The sequence below is a fragment of the Folsomia candida genome, unplaced genomic scaffold (genome assembly GCF_002217175.1).
Source record: "Folsomia candida strain VU population unplaced genomic scaffold, ASM221717v1 Fcan01_Sc041, whole genome shotgun sequence".
Classification (NCBI taxonomy): Eukaryota; Metazoa; Arthropoda; class Collembola; order Entomobryomorpha; family Isotomidae; genus Folsomia; species Folsomia candida.
The window spans coordinates 991,413-1,016,561 of NW_019091233.1; the positions used below are offsets into that span (position 1 = coordinate 991,413).

At 36.2% G+C, this 25,149-nt stretch overlaps 4 protein-coding genes and 2 long non-coding RNA genes across 7 annotated transcripts; 1 reads left to right on the forward strand and 5 right to left on the reverse strand.

The window, feature by feature from the left end:
• Positions 1–17: 17 nt before the first annotated feature.
• Positions 18–11,903, reverse strand: LOC118433089. 2 transcript variants are annotated; one of them, XM_035844683.1, is made up of 5 exons: positions 11,862–11,903; positions 11,736–11,802; positions 11,550–11,660; positions 831–942; positions 18–428 (listed from the first exon to the last, which is right to left on the reverse strand). In XM_035844683.1, exons 2-5 carry the CDS (start codon positions 11,760–11,762, stop codon positions 118–120), a joined length of 561 nt encoding a protein of 186 aa, XP_035700576.1. In that variant the 5' UTR covers positions 11,763–11,802; positions 11,862–11,903; the 3' UTR covers positions 18–117. The 2 variants fall into 2 exon arrangements, with proteins under 2 accessions (XP_035700576.1, XP_035700577.1); XM_035844684.1 differs by having other exon boundaries at positions 11,736–11,805; positions 11,862–11,902.
• On the reverse strand, positions 7,004–10,627 carry LOC110861397. Its single transcript, XM_022110501.2, has 2 exons — positions 7,299–10,627; positions 7,004–7,226 (listed from the first exon to the last, which is right to left on the reverse strand). The coding sequence occupies exon 1, from the start codon at positions 10,591–10,593 to the stop codon at positions 7,648–7,650; it is 2,946 nt and encodes a 981-aa protein (XP_021966193.2). The 5' UTR covers positions 10,594–10,627; the 3' UTR covers positions 7,004–7,226; positions 7,299–7,647.
• A 647-nt stretch (positions 11,904–12,550) lies between the features above and the next one.
• On the reverse strand, positions 12,551–13,811 carry LOC118433090. Its single transcript, XR_004833172.1, has 3 exons — positions 13,700–13,811; positions 13,207–13,362; positions 12,551–13,070 (listed from the first exon to the last, which is right to left on the reverse strand). It is a non-coding gene; the product is annotated as an uncharacterized LOC118433090 (long non-coding RNA).
• A 3,187-nt stretch (positions 13,812–16,998) lies between these two features.
• On the reverse strand, positions 16,999–19,490 carry LOC118433095. Its single transcript, XM_035844693.1, has 3 exons — positions 18,347–19,490; positions 17,477–17,626; positions 16,999–17,205 (listed from the first exon to the last, which is right to left on the reverse strand). Exons 1-3 carry the CDS (start codon positions 18,513–18,515, stop codon positions 17,108–17,110), a joined length of 417 nt encoding a protein of 138 aa, XP_035700586.1. The 5' UTR covers positions 18,516–19,490; the 3' UTR covers positions 16,999–17,107.
• Positions 19,491–20,836: 1,346 nt separating this feature from the next.
• LOC110861419 (heat shock protein beta-1) lies at positions 20,837–22,366 on the forward strand. The gene is made up of 2 exons (XM_022110527.2): positions 20,837–21,084; positions 22,001–22,366. The coding sequence occupies exons 1-2, from the start codon at positions 20,962–20,964 to the stop codon at positions 22,229–22,231; spliced, it is 354 nt and encodes a 117-aa protein (XP_021966219.1). The 5' UTR covers positions 20,837–20,961; the 3' UTR covers positions 22,232–22,366.
• Positions 22,367–24,174: 1,808 nt separating this feature from the next.
• Positions 24,175–25,111, reverse strand: LOC118433105. The gene is made up of 4 exons (XR_004833180.1): positions 24,816–25,111; positions 24,688–24,729; positions 24,406–24,629; positions 24,175–24,317 (listed from the first exon to the last, which is right to left on the reverse strand). It is a non-coding gene; the product is annotated as an uncharacterized LOC118433105 (long non-coding RNA).
• Positions 25,112–25,149: the final 38 nt, after the last annotated feature.

Consider the following 25,149-nt stretch of genomic DNA (forward strand, 5'->3'; position numbering starts at 1 on the left):
TTTATTTATTGCTGCTTATTTCATTTTCAAAACCGGTTCGGAAATGCTAATTTAAAAAAAAAAAATTATAAGCCTCATAATTCAGAGGTTTCCGAGAAACTTTTTCGGGAACTAATTTCAAATTTTTACGAGAGATAATTCCTCAGGATAAAATACACCTAAAATTATTTCCCCTGTATTATCACTTAACTTATATGTCACAGGTATGCTGTTTACGATTTCTCGAATTTTGAACAAGTCAGTGGTGAACGTCGAAGCGTAACCTTTCTCGAATGTTGCTGTTTGAATCTTAATTCTAACATACTGTCCGATTCGAAATTTAGGAGTAGACGGCTTTGACTTCTGCAAATCCTCGTAACTCTTCATCCAAACATTAAATTGATTGGAAGGCTTTACATCTTTTGGTCGACAGTTTATGGACCTATGCACTGAAGAATTATAGGATTGTACAAAGTCTTGTAAATCGTCTATGTATTTCGTATCATTTGTAAATGTGAAAAACTTATTCAGACGAAGCATTAGTGTTCTATTAAATCTTTCTATCATGGCAGCTTTGAGTTCGTAATGATTATGAAACAAGTTTATTTTATTCATATCTAATATTTTGAGAAAGGCTGCACCTCTAAACTCAAGACCTCGGTCCGTTTGAAGATATTTACATTTACGACCACTGGTGTCTAAAATATCTTGAAATGCTTTTGCTACGACGGAGCAGGTTTTATTTGACAACGGTCTAACAAATGCATAACGGCTTAATACGTCGATTACGGTTAGTAAGAATTTTATACCTTTATTTTTTCTGCTAAATTTCGTAACAGTAATCAAATCACCTTGCCATAAATAGTCAATTGACGGTACAACAATCTTGCGTCTTGGAAATTTGTGACGAACGTACTTATTCCTTGTATATGTTTGGTGGCCTTGCAAAAACTCTTTCGCCTTCTGCAATGAAATATGAGCAACTTTAGAGAGTCGTTCCGGACCACCGAAACTTCCGGGGTTCGCAGGATCGAAATAAATTTCATTTAACTTTTCGAAAGACATTGTTAGTGAACTTTTAGCCTACTAAATATTTTCGTGCAATGTTTACTGGTTTGGGTACACACACCGTTTAAGTCAATCCCACGTTTCATGCACTCTTTCTGACAAACTTGCTCACAATTAGAAAATGAAGGGAATTTAAAGTTTATCGCCACAAATTGCTTTACAAGGTTATCATTACTGGTGAGTTGTGTTTCTGAAAATTCATGTACGATATCTTCGTAGCTGTATGCCATAGATCTTTTAATTAAGAAATTTAAGCAATAATCACCACATGCATCGCTAAAATTCGACTGATATTGGATTTGAGAATACTTTATACTTTTACCATGCTCACGACAGAACGACAACATACGTTTGGGGTACATATTTATTGGCAATGCAAAGCTATCGAAATATTCAACAAGGTCGGTACCCTTACTTTTCCTGAAGCAAACCCAGTGCATTCCAGGTTCGGTGGATGTTTGATTATTACAGATAACTGAGAAAGAGTCTTCTTTGATTAATTTTAACTGATCTATTGCACACACAGCCGTAAAACCCTCGATGGAACAAAGCAGGGCATATCTTAGTTGATATGAATCCATTACTGGACGCTGATTTGTCGAAACTTATCTATTTCGAGAACACGTTGATGCTCAGAGTATACTAAGCAATTAACTGCTTCTGGAACTGCTGAGGCGAATTTTATTTCTACTCGTACTGACCCAGTTTTTTCTAAATGTAACGTCGAATCCGCACTATGGTTTATCTCGAAAGCAAAAAATGTAAACATTTCAGCAAACTTCTTCCGGTCAAATGTTAATCCTTGATCTTGTCCGGCAATTCCAAGCGAACAAAATAGCATATCATACGGTAGTAAATACGCATTATTATCGAAATCGAGATTTAAACCTCTAATTGGGATTGGTACATTATTTACCGACAAGGAAATAAAATTAATTTTATAATTCTTAAACACAAAAGGATTAATTTTATAATCGCCAATAAAACCCGAACTAGGGACGAGACACAATATAATTCTGGACGGAACAGTGCTCATGAAAACATTTTCCTCAATGAAGGATTGACTCGATTTCGGAATTGAAAAGAATTTTACATCAGATTTTTTAAAAGGATATCTGGCACTGTGGCCACTATCTAAGAGTTTTTGATGAGAGAGGACGATACTAGGATAAAGGACATGTTTTCTCACAAATAAACTTGCATCCAAAAATTTTATCTTTGGGTTCAGATCAGGATCCCCACTTTTTGGTCCTGGGTAAAGTAATGAGAACAGTTCTGTGGCCCGTGTTAAGCTAATGTTTACAGTGGTGTCATTTAATATATAACGTTGTTGATAGGACAAATCAAATTTTAATTTATCAATTAGCTCGAGAGGGCTCGAGGATGCGATATATTTTTTTCTTCCCTCATATCCAGTGTTTGCTTTATCCAGTTTTCCTTCCTCGGTATCTAAGATAAATAGGGGACAAGTTCCCTGAGAATTAAAGTAGTCCCTTCCAAACGTCAATAGAGTTTCCATATATGCCTTGTACATGTAACAATTATTACTCGTAGACACCAATTGTTGATTGATACTAACATCACAATTCGTAAAGAGTGAATGCATGAACAAATTTGCTGTACTAACGTCAGCATCGGCAGGTAGATCTTTTCCGTCCCCGCAGATTATTTTTACACGGAAATAGCAAAAATGATCGAATAAATCTAAGTACTGTGAAGAATTTCCTACAATTCTGAATTCTATCTTAGCGTCGCTATCCTGAATATTAACCACTGGTTTATATTCGGCGAAAAAGCTCGATTCGAAGGTGGTATCGGTCGCAGGCAAACTGAAAAGATCGGCTTGCCCGCGAATTGATGGACTTGAATATTTATTAATCATCGCCATTATCCAAAAATATCACTTCTGCTTCTTGGCTTGGCTCTATTTGATGTCTTAGTTTTAGATATTTTCTTGATTTTTTTATTTCTTTTCTTATTATAACCCTTGGTTTGTTTCGATCTAACAACCGAGCAATGTTTCTTTGCCGGCGACCTAAGCGGTAATGAACTTATGGAACTAGATTTTACTCGCTTTGTTCTTACCATGTTGCCTCCCGCTTGACGACCAGCTATATGATTACCAACGTTATTTAACAAACTCGTTGCGTTTGATTTAATTGAGCTCTTTAGAGGTACACCGCTCGTCACATCAGAAATAGTGTTAATAAGAGCATTTTTAGCATGCGGAAGAATATATTTATTTAAAAGAGGCAGCGCATATCGACCTATATATCCTAATATACCTCCTAAACCACCACCCTTCTGTCGATAGCCGTTAAATACCGGGATTCCATTTCCAATTTGTTCGTGTAGAGCCTTATGATATTCGGAATGATCAAATATGTGCAGACGTTTCATTTTGCGCCTTAGTTAGTACACTACAATTATGATCTTTTCATAAGCGACGATTCGACACAATATATCTGTAAGCTACGAGCAACGATATAAATATGAGGACATATCCTCAAATGTCTTCATTAATAGTTTAAAGTTTTATGGAACTCTGAACTCTCGACAAAATGTCCTTCTATTTATTCCTACCCTCAAACGTTAGCCCTCTTTACTTTCCAGATAACAGAATTTCTTCCTTCAAGGTAAAATTACCGAAACGTTTTCAATTTTTACCTGACGAATACGAAGTTGCTCTAACGGAATTAACATATAAGCACTCAATGAAAACGTTTTTGCGAGATAGCGATAGACTAATTCGTTTTCGTACCCTTGTTAGCGAGCGTGAAATTTTTACTGGGGTTTTAGAACCGCACTGGCGAGGTACCTATGTATTACCGAATCTAAATTATTCATCCATAGTTACATTATGTACAGAATTAAATAAAGCACTTCAAGTCGAAAGCGGGAAGCAGATTACCACTTTCAACTACGATTCTGAGGTAAATCGTGTATCGGTAAACGCTGAACACAGTGAAATTCAACTATCGTCCTTATTGTCAAATTGTCTGGGTTTTCCCGATATTATAAAATTTACTGGAAAAAATACTGCTACAAATCCACCTGATTGTTTCGGGAGTATGTACCATATGTTCGTCTATTGTGATTTTGTACAACCTCAAATTGTTGGTGACAGTCTAGTTCCTCTATTACGAATCGTGGATATCACAGGTCGTGAAGGTCAAACCGTAACGCAAACGTTTCGTCCATATTATTTACCAATCAGTAAGTTGGAATTCGACACCATCGAAATATTGCTATGCAATGAATATGGAGAAGAAATCCATTTCACCAAAGGAATCTCAGTCGTGACAGTTCATTTCAGAAAAAGATCCTTTAAGCATAACAATGGAAATTGACCACGGTAATACATTTCAGTTGTTACATCCTTTTTCTATGAGTATTTCGGGAATTACGCAATCAGGCAAGACACAATTTTTAAAATCCTTGTTGCTAAATTCAAATAAGATTGTCACTCCAGCACCAGATAGGGTTGTAATATGCTTCACAGAGGAACAAGAAGCGTATAGAGAATTAGTGTCAAAATTACCTCATGTCGAACTAATCAAAGGCTTGGAATTCGATCTGGAGGAATTTAATCCGGATATCAATAATATTATTGTAATTGACGATCAAATGAATGACGCTGTTCAAAGCGAAAAAATTCATCAACTACTTACAAAGGGGTCACATCACAAATCAGTCTCTGTAATAATTTTAACCCAAAATTTATTCCCGCAAGGTAAACACGGTAAAACCATGAGATTAAATACCCATTACACAGTAATTATGAAGTCGCCTACGTTTGCTTCACAAATTAATTACTTAAGCAGACAAGTTTTCCCGAACAAATCACGCTTCCTTCCCGACGCTTATAAAAAGGCTACAAAAAATCCTTACTCCTATTTAGTGTTAAATTTGCACCCACGTTGTGACGATCAGTACAGAGTAATACAAGGTATTTTAGGTGAAACGGATAAATTTGTTTATCTACCAAAATGAAATATATTATTGAAATTGAGGGCTTTCAGTTGCACAGTGCATTTATTATAAAAGAATTGTCAATCGTCGCCTCTGATCTCGAAAATCATTTTTTTGTCAAGTCACCGTATAGTTTCGATAGATTGCACATGAACGATAGAAGAATTGTACGGTATTGCGAAAATCGTTTGCATAAAATTTATTGGTCATCTGGAAACGACAAATTTATTACCGTACGAGATTATTTACAAGAACTTTTGAATAGAGACGTAGATAATATTGTATATACTAAGGGAATGGCAAAAGTTAACGTTTTACGAAACTTGTTTAAACTAAATTGCAAACTTATTGACATTAATACTATGGATGATAACATTAATCAATTATGGGATCAGCTAAGATGTGAATATAACGACTTGCAAGAAATGACAGAGCAACAGTGCCCGTTACGATTAGGCAAATGGCATAAAGCAAATCCCCATTGTAGCCATTTCAAGGCGGCTGTAATTTCGTTTTATTTCGAAAAACTGCAACATCAGGATGAGCAAATGCTTACAGAGGAATCAAGGTTTTCTGAAGACGTTACACAAATCCAACGACCAGACCAGGAAGAAACTCATTGAAGCGGCAACTCCCGACCAAATTAGAGCTCTCACAGAGATTGCTATGAATATTGTATGTGGAAATTTTCCGGTAGCAGAACAGAAATTAAAAAAGTTATCATTGCACAAAGACTCAATAAGAAAATTGTCAAAACGAACTTTATCACACAAGAAGAAAAAGCACTTATTATTGCAAAAGGGTGGTTTTCTACCTTTTCTGATTTCACCAGTTTTATCAGCATTAGGTGCAATTGCAGGTAGAGCCATTGGCTCACAATTGGGGTTATAAAATGGCACAAAGAATGCGACTGGTTGAAGAGGACGAATACAAGCGTTTGCTAAAGAGACATACCCCTCTATCTCAAGTCAAAGAGCATTTCTTTCGTGATGCAAGTGGTCGAGCCGATCAAGTACTTGATAATTCTGAAATCCCTGATGACATAAAAATTCAACTTTATGGTTCCATCATGAAAAGTGTAAAGCAACAATTGAATCAAATACTAGCTGATCCTATAAAGGTCAAACTTAGCCTAGACAAACCAGATCCCTAGATCATTTTTCATCTGCTATATCGTCACCAAACTCAACCTTAAACCAGAGTTTCGCGTCGTCGAAAGGTTCAGCGACGGCGTGGGATCCAGATACACTTAATGAAGTTCCTCAAAGTTCTCCTTTAAATTTGGACGATATTATCTTACTCAGAAATGAGCCCGCAAACGTCAAAGCTACGAAGCTTATTCCTCTCATGACCATGCTGAAATCAAGGCCCGATCTTATCAAATGGGACACAAATGGAAGGGTAACTTTTTTTGGAACAGAATTTGCCCCGGAAACCAACATAATTGATTTGGTAAATTACGTAACACGAGAATTGAAGTGTAGTCATAATCCTGCAAGTATTAATCGTATGTTAACAGTTTGTAAGATGGTAAACGTTCCAACGACAATGTTGTCCAAGGATTTTAAGCAAGACTTAATGGGTCCACTGGAAGGAATCAGAATTCGTTCTAATCAAACCGATAGCGCTTCTAGGATGGGAGGCTTTAAAAAATGGAAACCTATATCAAGTAAAGACAACTTAAATTCTAACTCAGACTCAGCTCGTTCATCGAGGGATACACATGGACCTACGCCGATGCGTAATGTAGATTCGGGTGCTAAAAGAAAACGACGCCGAAATCAAAATGCAAGCACAAGTTTCGGAACACCTAACTTATAAACCTTTCAACATGTTTAATAAGGACATGAGCACTTTCCAAAAACGGCTTCAATCGTACAAAGGATGGCCGACCAATAAGGCGCAAACACCCCATACGCTGGCCGAATGTGGATTTTATTATTCCGGCGAATCAGATAAAGTTATTTGTTATTTCTGTGGGGTCGGCGCGCACAATTGGTTGCCAGAAGATAATCCTTGGATTGAACACGCTCTTTTTTCGAATAAGTGTACATATTTATTGGTTAACAAAGCCAAAGCCAATCAGAAGGTAATTTTATCAAAAAAAATTTCAAGTCAAATTTGTATTAGTAATATTAGAATTACAAGCTTTGTTTTATTTCTATAGAAAAATTTTTCTGTTGATACCGCCTCTGAAGAACCTCATTCTGAAAATGGTAAAAATTTTGTTAGTTTCGCTACAGAAAAAATCAGACGATGCAAAATATTATAATGATTACCTTTCAGCTGCAGCTGCTGGAACTCCAATTCTGGCTACCGTAATGGTTGATCCTATCTGCAAAATTTGTGATGCATCTGAAGCGAGATTCGTGGTTCTGCCTTGTGCCCATTTAAGTATGTGTTTAGACTGCGTGTGTACACAAGATTATTGTCCACTTTGTCGCAAAAGGATCAAATTTCTTTTGAAAATATTTATTGCATAGACTCGACTTACATGTTTGTACAAATATAAAACTAATATATTTAAAATGAAATATAACCATTTTCGTTTACTTCATGCAATTTACAACTCTTAATTTTATTATTTCACATATACACTTAACATAAATTCTAACCGATGTAAACGGTTTACGCAACGATGCGACAATCATGATGGGCTATGGTATTAATCCCATCAGCTAAAATGTATCTCTTTGAATCAAAGCAATGGAGTGCAACTTTCGAAAAGTTTCCAGAATAGAGTTTGTGATGCCGTGAACGAATCAGATTCATCCTGCATACCAATTTCTTTTGTTTGAATAGCACTGATTTTAATCGTTTATGATTAATGTACTTATCAACTATTTGTTTCTTGACACCTTTCATTGCTTTCTTTCTTATACCTTTTCCAAGAAAGGAATACATCTTCGGCGCAACACCTACGAAACTCTCTAGAACATTTCCTTTTGCTTCATCTGTCATCTTCCCTATAACTTTCTTGTTGACGTTCGAATAAAGAAAGTGTGATTGGTCATAATTACTAAAATCAAACTCGTCAGCGTGCTCAGCCAAGTCCTCGTACAAATCTTCAGTGGTTATTGAATATGCTAATGAATCAGTATCTGTAAACAAGAATTTCGCTCTTTCCCCGAACCACTCGCCAATTTTATCATAGTGCCACTCATACATAAAGAGTTTACTTAAGTCGAGTACTGTGAAGGCAATATACAACGGCTTATTTAATTTCACCACTGCGCGGTCAAGAAAAGTTATGACGAGGTCAGGACTTAAAATTTGATAATTTTTGAAATTCGAATGTCTAGTCAACTTCTTCATCTGCTCTAGGTTACTCACAATTCTAACATCTTCTCGATTTCGTACTTGTTCTGCGGATTTCCCGAAAATGCTATTTACAATAAATTTGAACAGATTTTGTTCAAAAATGGTTCGTGCTTGTTGACGCAAAGAACCGTTAAATAAGACATAATTTTTCAACCATGCAGATTGACTGAACTTAATTACACTGTGTACTTTTTCTAAAGTCATTCCTTTCTTTAAATAATATTTTAAATTCCTATAATGAACAGCGTACCTTTTACGAGGGCCCAAATGCGGTACGAGCTTAGGTTGCTTCTCAGAATAAGTCATATTATAATGCGAAATAAGGTCTGTCTGATACGAAGAAAGTAGCTTACTGTTTACACAAATTTTCTCGAGGGCAAGCGGGTACTCTGAATGTTTGGGGTGCAATGCCGACCCGTACCCTAGGTCCACCACTAAAATTCGCCCGATATTATCTTCATCGCCCCATTTTACAATTTCTTCCGTTGTCAAATTCTGAACGAACTCTGCGTCTTCCCATTCAAAATCTCCTGTGGGCAAATGCTGAAGAAGAGCTTCCCCGTACAAATTGTTCTTGTCAATGTAAAAAAGATAATTGTCTCCATCTTTTATTTTTCCGCTTTTTCGTATATACTTATTCCTCGCCGAAGCATATCGCGTCGAAATCATTGAAACACCACCGCGGAGTCCTAATTCTATAGTATTATACATGGCAGAATCGATAAACAAATCTAAAACCTGTTTCGTATTTAATAATGCAGCATCCCATGAATACCCTGCTAGCGAATAATAGTGAACAGGATCTAGTTTATAATGTGTCAAGGCAACCTCACGAAATTTCTCGAAAACACAAGCCAACAACAAAGTATCGGTCATTAAATAGAGATCATGATAATCCCCTAAATCCGAGCAATATGATTTGAAAATATGTTTACCGTACTTGTAATCAACATCTGAAACGCCCGAACTTGCCAATGAATTGTAAAAGTCGGATTTTTTGGGAAACTTTTTTTGATCAAACTTTTTCCACTTATCCATATATTCATACATATAAATTCCTTTTCTGGACATCTCTTTAGCCGCACCCTGTCCGAAAATCTGTATTAATGGTTTGAAGTCTTGCTCAAAATTATTTCCCAACAACAAGTCATTCGTCAGAGTATCCAGCGAGGCTGTGAGGAAGAGAAACGAATCCAGAAAAACGTAATTCTCACAGAGCAACGCCATATACTTTTCAGAATTAGACGGAATCACTTTCACTTCTTTCGCAGACAGTTTTCTGACGTAACTAAGCAGTAAGTGCGAATCATAGCTCCTAAAATTGTGCATTAAAACCGGTATTCTATCTTTTTGACGGTATTTGGCATTACATTGACGATGCGCTGCCCCCCTAAAGCGTCCAGTTTCATGTGAATGGTCCCTTACTTTATCCTCCTGGAGAACATTTTCACAAATGTGACAAATATTACTCTCTTCATACAATGTTTGCTCTTCTAATGTAAGATTTCTCATGGGCACCTTGTTTAAATTCAAACTATTTAGTTGATCGCAAATTTCATCAAGCTCTTTTACGAATATTTCCATGCAATCCTTTCCACGATATAACGATTTATAAATCACTTCATCGTTTGAGACAACTACAAAACAATAACCGCTCGGAACATGTTTAGCGTACTGCCGTATTTTTCCTCTTCTTCGCTTTACTTTCATACAGAGAGCCTCAAAATCCGAATAAATGACAAACCTAGATTTTAACTTATTTTCAAACTTTTTAAATCGACAAACAGGCTCCTCGCGTAAATCATAGGGATCTGGCATGCAAACGCGTTGCTTCTTGAAACAAAAACAAAGTTCTTCGTGTTTATTTAAGCGAGCTTGACTTGGAAATAGAGCAAGGCAATTATAACACAGTAATCGCTTATGATGATTTTTAGAACCGTAAAGTTTTTCAATTCCATTTATGTACATAAAATGTCCTGGATTATTTGCACAGGTTTGAACGTAAAGTAGGTTAACAATTTTCCGTTTTTTATCTCGGATGTGCATACTTTGGTATTTAATATTTAGCTTCCCTCGATCATCGAACCCGAATACATTTACAGCGAACATCTTCTCAGCGTTTCGACTTTCAAATGTTTTGATATTCTGCTGTGTTGTAGGAAACTCAATGCATTTCCAATCATAATTATTTACAAATTTTTCGTACTGTCTGATCCTTGCTCTATGAAGTGACTTTATATCGTTAATATGCATGCCAATCAGAAAAGCCCATTGAAAGCATTTGTTTCCCTGCATTTGCGGATGGATAATTGCTTTTTATCACTTCAAAACGTGACCCCAGTATCCAACGCCACAAACATGACAACTATTTTTATGAATTTACACTAACTAATTTCAACTACGAAATCTTGTAACAAATTTCCCATCTTGTAAATATCTTGATAATGAATAGCAGATAGCATTCGAAATATTGACAAAATAAAGCAAAACTTTTTCTTCGACTTTTCCACTTAACTCCGTGTAATCCAATTATTAGATAATTGCTTTCTTTCCAACCAACTCTTCAGGGACCGATACAAAGCAACCACCTCGCAAAATCTCGAACTCGGCAACCCGAATATCGCTTCCTAGAATTTCGCATAAGTTCCATCCCGAACCATATTTCTCGAATATTTCAATTTGGTGTTGAAAATTCGTATCAATCTCGTTTAAAACGTCAGTCAGATAAAATTTGTTCAATACAACTTTCATATTCGAATTTATAAATTGTGTACAATATTCCTCTTCTTCTTGTCGCAAAACGGGGTGTCTCTAATAAATTTACATGTCAGGGTTATTTGAATTTTTACGGATTTGTAGTCATTTAAGCATTGTTTAATAATGCCATAAATACAACGCTTGTTTTCTGAAAAATATTCCATTAATGTACGATACGGAGCATTTTTCTTGTTATTTCTATGTCGATATGTTCTGACATATCCCTTAAATGCAGCTATCTCTTTAAAAGGGTATGCGTCGTTTTGTCGCTTTCTCGATCCCGTCTGTCGACTGCTTGCTGCCGTCGTAGAAGATTTTATGTGCGTCAAAATATGATTATTTACAGCAAAAATATCGCTGTCCTCATACATGCAATGCGGACATCTATGTGAATTTATATGAATATCGTACGCTTTGTGTTGAGTGAATTCTAAATTACATAACTTGCATACATATAATCTAAAAGGCCTTCTGTGATTCGCAACGTGTTTTTCGAACCGCCTTGCTGAGGCGAATTGAAGTCCACATGGGATGCATCTCGTAGAAGATTTCCATGAATTCATCTATAAAAATTATGACACGAAATGAGGATAAGAAAGATTAAATATTGAATAAATCATAAATTCGCAAGGACGCACATTGATATGAGAGAAGTGAAAACGCATATATTCCTCCGCTTATAAAAGAATCCGCTCGTTCTCCAGTCTGCTACAGTATTTAATTATTAAATTGTCATTATAGATAAATGTGGTGGTCGTACTCACATAGATTGTTTCATTCCTTCGAGCATCACCAGCCGCGAGTAGCAGCAGCAGCAGCAGCAGCAGCAGCGACAATACGACAAAATTCCGAGATTTGCGTCTAAATAATAAGAAAGTTTATTATAATTATTATATCATCATCATCTCAATTAAATTAAGTAATTATGTCATCAGCTGACATAATTTACGTATGTGTATCATACTTTTGTGAGTTGATAGCTTAAATTATTTGTGACAATTTGGCGTGTTGATATCGGGTGTATAATCAAATACCAAATGGAATTTAAAAATAATTCGGTTCTCATATTTATACTACTGAAGTGACATCATGACGACTAAAATGTCAAAGATCAAGTACACAGAAAGAAGTATTAAAAATAAATAAAAAATAATTTAATAACAATCTACTAAATACCTCTTGTTACAAAGAAAATAACTCAAACAAAGAAGATAATACGCATAGTCACAACAAAGTAATTAATTAGATCACTCCATTAACAAGCAAGTATTCACTTGTTATCGTATTATTTTATATTCTTGTTTACTGTCGTCATCATGTTCAATTTTGAGATTAAATCACGATATAAAAGACGACGATCTCCATTTAGTCGTATTAGTCAAAGAAATAATTTCGAGGAGTTAACTTTGAATTGTGAACAAGAAGAAAATTTTTCATCATGCCAAAAAGTAAGTTTTTTTTCTTTCAGAAATTTTATTCAGACATATTCTTAAGCAAATTGCTTCAAAAGCAAAGAAAACAGAAAAAATTATTTGAATCTACAATTTAATTTCTATTTCAGAAAACGATAATCGCAGAAGCCGCAGCGCCACTCGCAGCACGAGCCGCAGTTCCAGCGATAGTAGTTCTTCACGGTCAAGTCATCGCAGTTCGTCGGGCAGCAGCGATGAGGGTAAAAGGCCTAGGAGCAAGAAAGCAATTTGGTCGGACGACTCGGAATCGGACCGATCCCCGAGAAGAGACGCCAAGAACAAGACGACCCACAAGGGCAGAAAGGAAGCCGAGAAGAAACATAAGGATAGCGACCGTAAGATTTATCGTTTTACTTTACTCATTTATTTTATTTTTTAATTTGTAAATTTACATTACGTTTACGCTCTTATTTACAGGTAGACGAGAAGAAGTTAAGGATGCGGAAAAGAAGCCCATGAAAAAGTCTAACGAAGGACCTAGGCAGGGATCGGGATCTGGAACTAAGCGAAAAGCTGGTAATATTTTTTTATTTATTAATTTTAAATATTAACACATTCGAGACGTAGATTAATATTTTATATAATTCGATTATTTTCAAATACTCAATGCAAAACATTAACTAAATTAATTGCTCACTTTCAGGCGACGACGATAAGAAGCCTGCGAAGAGGACCAAGTCAAGTCGGCCGTGAAGGACGCTAAGCGGAAGACATCCAAGAAGGATCCCCAGCCTCACTTCAGCGGCGGAGGAGCAGGTGAACAGCCAGGTACAATTAAGAAAAACTTCTCGTCCTACGAAGAGAAGAAAGATTCGCAAAATTCAATTTGGTGGGAGGGGTTTTTAGGAGGCGAATACTACCTCCGACTCCAAACATGGCATAACAACTCAAAAACATATTTATCTTTACGCAAAAATCAAAATGTGGGCGCAAATATTCTGGTCGACCACTATTGGTCATTAGTAAAAGCGTTAGAAGAAATGCGCAACGACGTTGGTAGCAGGCTCCCGGCAAAACCGGACGCTTAGAGCTTTATTTGATGTTAAGCTCACTAAAAGTTTTAAAATTCAAATTTTGGTTACAAATACTAGATTATTAGTTATTGCTCCATAAATCCTCTCAATACTTACCTTCAAATTAGCACCGGATCAATTCTGAAAATAAATAAATTCCAATACTTCATTAATTAACTAAAATTGTTGTCTATTAATTTCTTACACAGTTGACGGACTTATCTTTGTTCGTCGTCATAGACGGGCAATGTTTCCGAGGAAGGCTATGCCTGGATCAGCAGCATATGACCTATTTTCTCAAAACTCTGGAGAAATCAGTGGTGGCGGTGTTGGTGTGGTGGAGACGGGGATCCAAGTTATACTGCCCCTCAACCACTTTGGTTTGATTAAGGGGAGGTCAGGATTGGCCGCAGCAACAATGATATCCACAGCAGGTTTGTTGTTCATTATTACATTACTGTTACAAATTGAATAATTACAAATTTATAAAATTTATTTAAGGTGGCATAATCGACCATGATTATACTGGGACGATGAAGATTATCTTGCACAACAACTCGAGCGAAAACTTCGCTTACAAAGCGGCGTCACGCCTCGGGCAGCTTGCAGTAATCCCAATGTACCACGGACCAGTGCGATACGTTGAAGGAACTAAGAAAGACGAAGAACACGGCGTTCAAAGAAGTGAGTTCTTATCCCGCGAGCCGCGCGGTGATAAGGGATTCGGTTCGACTGGACAATAACGCGTTTTTGGTATTGTTCATCACTTCACATATATCACTTCCAACTTGCTAACAATTTTTCATTTAAACTGTTTTGAATTAGTTAATTAATTAATAAATTAACTTTTTAACCGTCTGGTCGGTATTTCCAGTCTGTTCACTGGGTTGTCACAAGCACGATCATATTCATCTGAACATTTTGGCATTGTATAACAACTAGAGTTAAAAACAATCCCATGTTTAGACGATCTCGTTCACTCAAGTGTCGCTAAAACTCCCATTCTCATATGAACATTTTGACATTGCATACATGCTTACACTTTAAACAATCCCATGTTTAGTCAATCTCAAACATTGCAGAAGCTCTGATTCTCATATGAGCATTTTGGCATTGCGTGCCCAATTGCATGCATGCACTTTTGATAATTTCATATTTGTTATAACTTGGCCTAACAATGGTCAAGTTATAACAACAGGTGTGGTTACTCAATTTTTCTATAGTATCCATAATGATCAACCAAATCACCAAATATGCAAAAATATATTAAAAAATGACGTCGGGGAATAAAGCCCGTTTTCTAACATTGGGGCCTTCCATTGTGACCTGGAATTATGGATCTACCCCAGTCCTAAAAATGAGGACAATAACTGCACTTGAAATATCCTCTTACCTTAAGGAGAATGAGGAATATTTAGATATTTCATCGATAGTAGAAAAACTCAACTTCTGTCCAACTCATATCTTCCTCAAAATTCCATCCGTCCTCAAGTACAAGCTAGGTCCTCTCGATTTCTCTATATTTCGACCCGTCAACAATTTCAAAACAATTAATGTCCAGTATCCACACGGGAATGAATTTCACTCCCATAGAGAATTCTGCATCAGACTAATACTCTCGGCGTCCAAGACTTTAGAAGAACTTCAATTGGAGCGTCTTGAATCTAACATTTCCTTAGATTTCCCCTCTCTTGGAGGTACTTACTTCCCAAAATTGACGAGATTAAAGGTCAATAATTTCTTTGATGAGGATGGGCTTGCGAAAATTATTGGACATGAGATGACCTGATTTCCAAATTTGAAACACCTCTACACCGCATGTACTCACTTAGTGGCGATTTCTGACGAGGGATTATTACATAAGTTGCCACCGTAAGAAAGAGGTGAAACCGCATGAAATTGTTCGTAACACACGCGTTTCTATATCTCCATTACTTTCTCGTTAGTATCTACCATTAGCTCAAATTGCCCAGTTGCAATTCACCCCACATCAAGACCGACCGTACTCGATAATACGTTTTGATAGGTACTCCATATGGTCAAATTCCTTGTTTGACCTCTGACCTGGGCTACAAGGTCGCCTGAAGGTCAGAGGTCAAAAATAATTATCCCATCGAAGTCGGGGTGAAATTTGCTTCCGGAATGACACCACGCATGCGATTAAGCTATTTTTGCTCTTCGACCACAAGGTCCGCGGAAGGTCAGAGGTCAAAAATAATTACAGAATTGAATTCTCAATGAAATTTTCGTCCAAAATGATATTCATTTTGGTGAAAAAATTTGTGCAAAAACATTAGCTACAGTCGGCTTCGAACCCGCGACAGCTCGAGTTCGGTCAGCACGTACTAACCACTAGACCAGCACGCCTTGCGTTTGAAGTACGATCGAATTGGATTACTTATTTACAGCTCCCAAATTGGTAATTTTCTTAATTATCCTCTCAAAGTCATTAAATTGACTTTGTACGTAAAAATGCGTTATACAAAAAAAATTCGGTTTTACCTATGCAATTTAATAAAGTCATATGTCTAATAAGAAAGTTTAATTCCTACGTCGAAATTATCGAAAAATAGCTTTCAAAAATCGATTTCTAATGGAAGGACTAAAAAATTTTGAAATTTCAAACTAACGCGGCGCATCTCACAGAATACTCTAACTATTTTGTCTCTTGTCATTCTTCCTTAAATTGCATGGTTTGGGCGCTAGAGTTGTGGGACCTTTTGGGTGCTCGGTACGAAAGGAATCTTCCGGCTACGCCGGGCCCCACCTGAGCATATTCATTTTGTCGTTCTGTGCGGGGCCCGGCTTTCCGGCGTTGCCGTCACCGAAGAATGATATGTTGTTGCCCGTCAATGAATGCTCTCCTGTTCAGTTCTTACACTTACAGAAAAATCATCAACAGAATTTAGACTAAAGGAACTAAGTTACAACAAACTATTTAGTAGCTGTAGAATTGGATATAACCAATTCTTCTACTAATAAATATTTGGTATACCAAATATCTATTTACCAAATAGCTTTACCTAATTTTCTACGACATAAGATCTGATGCAGCTAGAAGGGACACGGAGTCTGTGATTTAATAATATAAACCTTCTCTTATAGAAATGTATCAAAATGTCAATATTAAAATAGACAGCAGCATTGCACGTTTAAACAGCCAGATCATATGTTCCAATGTTGTCTAATTTGATGTACTTAAACAAGCCGCCAGAATTGGCAGCGTGGCTCATATATACACTTACTCCTTGCACTAAGCAATTATTTATTCTCAGTATGTTTCCATGGTTACAAAGTAAATGATAATGAGTAATTTGGAAAAATCGTAGAGATATCGTATTCAAATGCCATCAATCAAAATCATCCAATATTTTCACAAAAGAATATCGTAGACAAAATTTAGTCCTTAGTATATTGCAAATAGTCCAATATAATTTTATTAATTTCTCCAATGTTACAATTTCATAGGAAGCTAATACAATGACTACGTTGATTCAGGATCATTTATGGTACCGTTTCTTTGACTTATGGGAAGAACATGACGGTCGTGGTTGGGACGGCGCTGGTCGTAGTCGCAACTGTAGTTGTCGGAGGTGCAGTGGTAGGACTAGCCGTGGTAGGAGCTATGAAAAGTTGTTTGTAAAAATAGATTAAAGAATTAACTAGAAGATATGTATGTAATGTGATAGATACGTTTAGAAAACTGAATAGTTTCCGTCTCCACGAAATCTATTGTTTAGTCTTGAAATGGTTCAGAAATATGGTAGTAATGGGCTTACCTAGATTTTTTATCAAAGTTTACCAAAACGAATAGATTAATACTAGATCACCCCTCATTAACATATTCCATATCCCTATGACAAAATTCGGTCAATCTTTGTGTTAAAATTCTACCTCGCGTTGTGGTTGGAGGGATCGCTGCACAGCGCCATCTGTACGTGTTACTTCCGGTAGAGGCCGGGTTGCATCGACAGTAAATGTTTTCAGCTGGAAAGTTCAATACCCGATTCCGCCATTGAGGAGCTGCCGTTGTTCCGCAACAGGCTAGAAAAAAGGAGATAAAATTTTAGGGAAATAAATTATAGCAATTGTATCGCAGAGTAGTATCTTTATAATTTCTAAAGTTTACCACATCACGTTTTTAGATGACGGTTTTGGTGTTTTTTAATGGTTCTGCACGGTATTTATGTATTTTAATGAGGTTAGAACAAAATATAAATTGTATTTTCGGATTAAAATTCTGAGCATTTTCATAAATATGACTTGACTATATATTTAGATATGTTTGTATGTATTTAATTCCAAAGAACATATTTAAGCTGGTTTTCTATTAGTTATGTTACAAATAAATTTTGACTGCATGGGTTTGTGTTCAAGCAATGTTCAAAGTTGCTTCAGAATCCAAATATTACATTAGTTTCAATTTAATAAACAATTTTAATAACACTTTTTTTAAATCCGCCCCAACGTAGTAGTGACAAAGTCAAAAGGCCAAAAAAAACCCTTGGGATGGTTTTTTAAGGAAGCAAGACTTGGGGTTTTCTAACTTTGCTTAACTTACATATACATAAAGCAACTTTCGATACAATTCCTAACTAATTAAAATAATTGATAAGCATTATTTGGCAAAAAATAAATATGTTGCGTTCAGTAAAAAATGTTTGAAGCCCACGAATTTAATAATTCCTTTGTGATTTGTGGCTACTCCTACTGTCTACATACACCGCATAATGGAGTTGATTAATTTTGTTTTAATTTACATACCATTGTTGAGTTCGCTGCTGCGACGGGCCAGCGTAGGATTTCTCACGATAGGCGATTCAGTCGGGCGACCTAGCAATTGCCACAGTGGATTCGACGCCGGAAGGAAGAACTGAGCATCGCTGGCTGTCAAAGACATAGCGACGAGGATAAGGCCAATAGCAATTTTCATCGTAAAATTGAATATTTTGGTTGATGTGAGCTATTCGGAAGTTAGTTTTGTATGTGTTAGGAGAACCCTGCGGTCATTATTTTATAGGCGAGGAAACAATCAGATTAATTGGACAGATGTAGTGTATGTAGTTATTTAAAACGAAGTCTGGTCTGACTCATCCCATTGATGAGCGGAAATTGAACAGTTGGAGGAAATTCTTTGTGACGGAAAAGAATTAATTTGTGAGGTGTGAATTGCTATCTACATACCCAAAACTACTATATCGATGGAACAAGTTGAAGCACGAGTTTGCCTAACGCACAGTTTTTTTTCTTATTCTGACCAACCATCTGTTCTATATTATGCAAATACCGATATATCGCTTTACTTACTTAAGATTGCTTTAGATTCGTACTCGTATAGGGAAACAACTGACACGTATATTCGGGATTGAAAAACGATTTAAAAATTGCTGAACATGCGACCTAGTTGATCCACGTGGATAAATATTTGCATTTTTTATATCAATAATTTATGACATTGTTATACAATTTTGGTTATCTATCTGGAAATGATGGGTAGATACTAGGGAGGTAGAAAAAACTGTATTCTGGCCATTTGTACTATATTGTGACTTTGAATTGTATTGTACCACCCCTCACAATAAAATACAATCGGCGATTTCCAGTCCCGTCTCTGAACTCGATTGTACTAAATATTTAGGTTTGCCACTTTTTCAAAGTGAGATTTTTCAAGTCACTTTTGGCTCCAACTTTATTCGTATACTTTATTTTCTTTAAGTTGCCAAATAAATGACCGAATTGATTCCCGCTGGAGTTTTTTTGAATTTAGTATAGTACAAATTTAGAGTACAATTTCTCTACCTCCATGAATTAGAATACAAATATTTCGATTCTAGCTCAAACCTACAATCGAGCATTAGTAAAGTACAGTTTTTTCTACCTCCCTACTTAATTGACTCAATGATCCTGATTATGTATGTATGAATAGTATTTAACTATGCATGTGTGATTTATTTGTTCAATAAAATGTTATATATTTATTTATTTAAAAAATTACTAAATTACAATTTTATATTCACCATTGGTTTTTCCAATTTTCCACCCCTTTGAGGTGTTTTTAATTTTAACAACAAAGATTCTTGAAGAACCTAACCTAACCTTACGTTTGCCCTGTATGATTTTGCAACACACAAAAGGAACATATTTTCTATTCTTGTTCTCGGGTAAATGTTGCATTGAGGAGAATATTTGTTCAGCTTGTTAGCACTCTAAACTAGTGTGATTTGCGGCTATGATTGTCACGGATAATGATTAAATTGTGTTAAGTATAATGTTTTAAGCAATTGTATATGCATAGAATGCTTTGATTATTGCTACCCAGTAGTCTTGTCGGATGCAGAAATGAGTCTGAAATCCACGGATTTACATTCAAACACCACAACTCGTCTAGTATTTCCTACTCTGGCCTTGAACTACCAGAACAAATTTATCGGAAAAATAGAATCTGATAAAGGAAGAAATAATATGGACGAGAAATTTGCAATTGATATTATTTCAATGCGATACATTTTCATGAATACATACGTATATTGGTCAGAGAAGGGACGATCTTGATTCAATTTTTTTCATAAAATACTAACACTTATCTTTGAATATTTTTTTCAATATTAGGTGTAGATACACGTAAAAAACCGATTGCATATAAATATGTCTATATTGCCGATTTGTTACAATTTCATTTAAAAAAATCCTTGTAAATCCGAATGTATAAAAAATTGGTAAAGTTAGGTGTCCCACCATTCATTTCTGACAGTGTGGTGTCCATGTAATTTTTACTTGTAAATTACAAGTTGTAATCCCAATTGATTTATTCCATCAACGCCGTAAAACAACTTTGTGTTTTCTTGGGAAGAAAACACTCAAAATTTTGCAGCTGCGAGTTCCTATTTTGGTCGGAGTAGGAGTTTTAAGCAAGATTAGATTGGAACATTTCATTTTTATATTATCCACGTTCCTGGCATATAGGATAGGACATAACTTACTCAGGACAAGGTATGAAGCTAAAAATACCTCAAAATGATTCAACAAGCAGATGCTGAAGTAAATGCCCATTATTTATTATATCGTTGGGAAGGTTGGGTGGAATTTGCCTCATGAGATTGCTTATTATTAGATTGGTTTCTGTTTGTTGGTGGATTTTTTTTGTCAAAGGCAAATATTCAAGTTACACTTTTTATTACTTGTATCATATTCAAAACACGGGTCTCTTGTCTCTCTTGGCACACCACAGGCTGATTTTGTTGTGCTAAAATGAGCACAGAGTCAGACCGATTTCCATCTTATCTGTCATTAAAAATTCCCCATCTGTTCAGTCCGGAGTAATACTCCTGCTCACAACAACGTGATTCAATTTCTCATTTTTCTTCAAATTTATAGAAAGAATGTCATCATCGTCTTCCCATTATCTCACCCCACAAGGACCTGTTCCAAGGGAGAGGAGACGGTCAACATCAGCAATTTTAAGTGGACTTGCCGAAGTAACGCATGCAAGAGACAAGTTCATGGTGAGTTTGTAACAGGGTTATTTTTTCCTTAGTGATGAACATTTTTATGAAAATTATAATATTGCAAAAATAAGAAAAGTAAAAAAAAGAATCTTAAGGAAAATTCAAATAGTGGAAGTTGTTAGTATAAAAATTCCGTTGAACATTTTTCATTGACAGGATGGAAAAATCTGTAGTATTTTCAATCTTTCAATGTTCTATTTTTAATGAAATGTTTCATTGTATTTGTTAGCTAATTTTTTTAATTTTCAATTTTTAGCCCGAGTCATGGCTTATGGCTTACCGTCATGTCTGTACGTCAGTCCGTCACAGCAATAACTTTAGAACGCATTGACCCATCGACTTGAAATTTTCGCCATATGCATAGTGGATAAAATTGGGAATCAGGTTCGTAGATGAGCCAAATCGGCCCAATGATTGGCCGGTGGGGGCCATATGGGTGGTGTGGTTGTTCCAAGATTTCAAAATAGTAGTAGAAAGCTGAAATTTGGTACATATAATGTAGCCAATGGGGTCTAATGAAAGAATATGAAGTGAAATTGCGAAAATTTTTATCTGGAGGGACCCCATAGGGTGACCCATACCGACTTTCCAATGTCGTCCAATTTAGCTGAAATTTGGCATGGAAGTTAAAAATAAAAGTGAAATTTTGGTACATAGGTAATTAATTTTATCTGGGGGGAGTCTATGGGATACCCCATAACGATTTTTCAAAATTTTTCAATTAAGCTGAGCTTATCACACCTTGCTGTAGGTGTGATTGCTAACAGTATCTAAATAAGAAATATAAATTGGGAATAATCTTAAGACGGAGGGACCCCATGGGGTTCCGTACACCTGACTCAGGCTATGTGAAGTCTGCACTGTAGGTTTTACTGAATATTTCAAGTATACTAATAAACTGGTTGTCTTTAAGGTGGAGATGAGTGTTGAGAATTACACACCTGACGAACTTTCCATTCGGAGTGAAGATGGACATGTATTTGTGGTTGGAAAAAATGACAAGAAAAATCATCCAAACGAATCCACTCTTAAGTCATTTAATCGTAAATTTAAAATGCCGGATGGGACTGGGTTGTCCTGGGAGATATGCAAGGACAAAGTTTTGACAATCACGGTCCCGAGGAAACAAATTGAAAAAACATAGTGGTTTGTGAAAATCTGGAATTTGGGTGACACCTGTAATTTTCAAAATTGAATAAGTATTGATAACGTTGGACGATTTCAAAATTTTGTAATTTGATCCCGTAATAAAAGTCAAAATGTCCGTTCAGCTCTAAAACACGCTTGCGTGAACTCATTTACAACTTCAAGGATTGGTTGGGTAAAATGCCACAATATTATCGTAAATAATGACCAAACCTTCATAAGAATATACCGAATTGTCCAGATTTCCGAATCATGTATGCATAGCAAAAATCAAAATTACAACGTACAACTGTCGATAGGTGATGCCACACATATTCCCAAGTGATTTTCCAATGGCATAAATATATATTCTTACAGTGTTTCGTTTCTTACGGGTTTGCCACATTTCTTGCATTGCAATTTGCAAAGCAAGAGAGTGAAATTAGTTTCTTACTATACGGACGTCGAAAAAAATCAACCCCTTCTACTTTTAATGGCGATGCCAAATTCCTTCTCATTATTGCTATTTTCGAAATTTCGCCGGCAACTATTCTCGCTACTGTGGGTGTACACGGCTGAGATTTTTACCACAGGCGCACATGACCCCTGTAAGTATATGAAAAAAGTTCAATCAAGTTCAATCAAGCAAATGCTATAAATATTGCGTCTACCTGGATGGATATTTTGCCTGTACAGCTTACATGTTAATTGTTTTGCGATTTTTTCACCCAATCTTGCTTTAAATAAAACTTGTTAGAATAGGTAAAATGTCAAAAGTCATCGAAAGAGATCTGGTTAAGTTAGTTAATGCCATTGCAAACACGGAACCCAAATCAATCTAAAAACTATCTGCCGTCGAGAATTAGAATAATGATAACAATGCTTAATTTAATGTTCTATGAAAATGACACATGATAATGGCATTCAAATGATGATGTATGTATGTGTGTAACTGCGTGGAAAATGAGACTGGTAAAATAAGGAAATTCAAGTTGTGACAGTCAGTCGCGTTTTAAGTGGAGATTTGTCCACTCTTTATCTTATTATTTTAATTATTCGTACTTCCTTGAACCTTTTTGTGACCTTTTCACTCCACCCTACAAAGTCGGGTGTGGGCATCTCCCATTGGTAGAAAGAGTGTGAAGGACGATCCTTTGCTAAAAGTGGCTTGGGTGAGTTGTCAGTGATTTTGCCTTAGTTTTGTAAAAGTTTTGTGTGAAAAGTTCAGTGTCAGTTTAGTGTCTGACGACTCATCATTTGTACTGCTCGTCACTATTTTAAAGAATTACCCCTGATTTGTAACTATTGGCTTTATGACAATTAAACACCACCGTAAATTAACTAATATTGTGACCACCTCGCGCCTTTATTTACATCCCGGTCACACCAGTCATTCGCCATCCAGTTACATACGCAGTGAGAAGAATCATCATACAGACCCTTGACCATTAAGAAATTACACTATACTGTGGACGCAAAATTTGTCATCTCTGCAATCTCATGCCATTTTTGTATATAAATTTGCCTGTCGTTTTCACATTTTTAATTTTTTTGAAATAATTTTTGCTGTAAAATGAAGCCACATAATAGGATCTCTTATGCACAAACAATCATTCAAATATTATCATTGACCGTACACGGGTACACGGTTATATTATTTGCTGAAAAATTTAACTGGTCGTCGAGAAATGGAGAAACAAATAATAATTTATAAACAAGCAATATGCTAATATGCAAATTTTGGGCAATTTCTAAATCAATATACTCAAAGCTTGAAGAGATATCCGACACTCCAAGAAAATTTAAGGGAAGGTAGAAGGAAATTAGCTTAGAAGTCGGAATAAATTCGGGAAAAAATTTGATGGAAAATCTCAGACATATGATCGAATTGTTGGCTACAGGTGCGGTGGAAGCATTATCTATAAATTAATTTCAAATTGTACTTACATTTTCTGTAACATATGCAATTGGAATATGGAATTTCATTAACTGGTTTCAAATTTACAGGGTTTTAAACTTGACTGTCTACAACTTTAGTGTCCATTCTTTAGTTTAATCCGATGGGTAGAATAGCTTGCTGATAATTTTTAAAATGTTTGTAAACTCTAAATTTCAAAAATTGCATAAATGTACAAGTATATATAACTTCTGACTAGTCCTAAAATTTATAATCTGCTAAGTATGTGAACTTACATCACTTTGGGATCACCTAACTTCACCCACTGATAACTAGCAAACTAATCATGATGGCTCCGCCCAAGAGGCCCTTTGCCATGGAGGACACGGTCAAAAGCGACACGGAAATCCCACCTGCGCTTTCTCCCAAAATGGTGAAACTACGTTGTCCTCGTCCCCGCAAAAATGTGCGATATTGTCGTACCCAACGGAACGGCAAGACTTGGTCCTTCATGCCTGGACTTTTTGGCATACTATATTGGTAATATTTGAACACCAAATTTGCTAAACCTTGCATACCTTGATTTCCTCTCGCACTTTCAACTCCAGCATTGAAAAATCCTGCCGCAAAAAAATCCTTAACTTGAATCCCTCCCTTCACAAGGTTGTCACAAATGGATAAATTGACCTAATATGTATTGGCTCACCAAATGCGCCCAGTCTATAATTTTTGACGACCAGGACGACATCCTCGTCCATAAAGTAGGATCATCCATATACACGTAATTAGTCCCCTCGACAAATCCACCCTCGTAAATCCAGACCAGAACGGGAAGAAGTTTTCCCCCAACCGATGAATTATTTAGCGGCAACTGCACGCAAAGAAGTTCCACTCAAAAAATTGTAGTTGAAATATTTAAAATTAAACACTTAAACAAGATTGGAGTGTACACATCCAGGTTAACACAATCCTGCTGTCCGACAACTGGACCGTTTTCTACAAATCCAGTGCTGACGCATTCCGCCCTGTTACAAAATGAG

Excerpts from the sequence above, each read along its gene's own strand:
- LOC118433095 (XM_035844693.1), bottom strand. The coding sequence starts at position 18,515 with ATGAAAATTGCTATTGGCCTTATCCTCGTCGCTATGTCTTTGACAGCC. Across the intron at positions 17,627-18,346 it reads CAGCAGCGAACTCAACAATG|CCTGTTGCGGAACAACGGCA; the intron begins GTATGTAAATTA and ends CCTTTTTTCTAG. Across the intron at positions 17,206-17,476 it reads CCCTCCAACCACAACGCGAG|CTCCTACCACGGCTAGTCCT; the intron begins GTAGAATTTTAA and ends AACTTTTCATAG.
- LOC110861397 (XM_022110501.2), bottom strand. The coding sequence starts at position 10,593 with ATGCATATTAACGATATAAAGTCACTTCATAGAGCAAGGATCAGACAG.
- LOC118433089 (XM_035844683.1), bottom strand. The coding sequence starts at position 11,762 with ATGCGTTTTCACTTCTCTCATATCAAT. Across the intron at positions 11,661-11,735 it reads TTCACTTCTCTCATATCAAT|ATGAATTCATGGAAATCTTC; the intron begins GTGCGTCCTTGC and ends TAATTTTTATAG. Across the intron at positions 429-830 it reads AATTGACTATTTATGGCAAG|TGCATAGGTCCATAAACTGT; the intron begins GTGATTTGATTA and ends ATAATTCTTCAG.
- LOC110861419 (XM_022110527.2), top strand. The coding sequence starts at position 20,962 with ATGTCATCATCGTCTTCCCATTATCTCACCCCACAAGGACCTGTTCCA. Across the intron at positions 21,085-22,000 it reads ATGCAAGAGACAAGTTCATG|GTGGAGATGAGTGTTGAGAA; the intron begins GTGAGTTTGTAA and ends GTTGTCTTTAAG.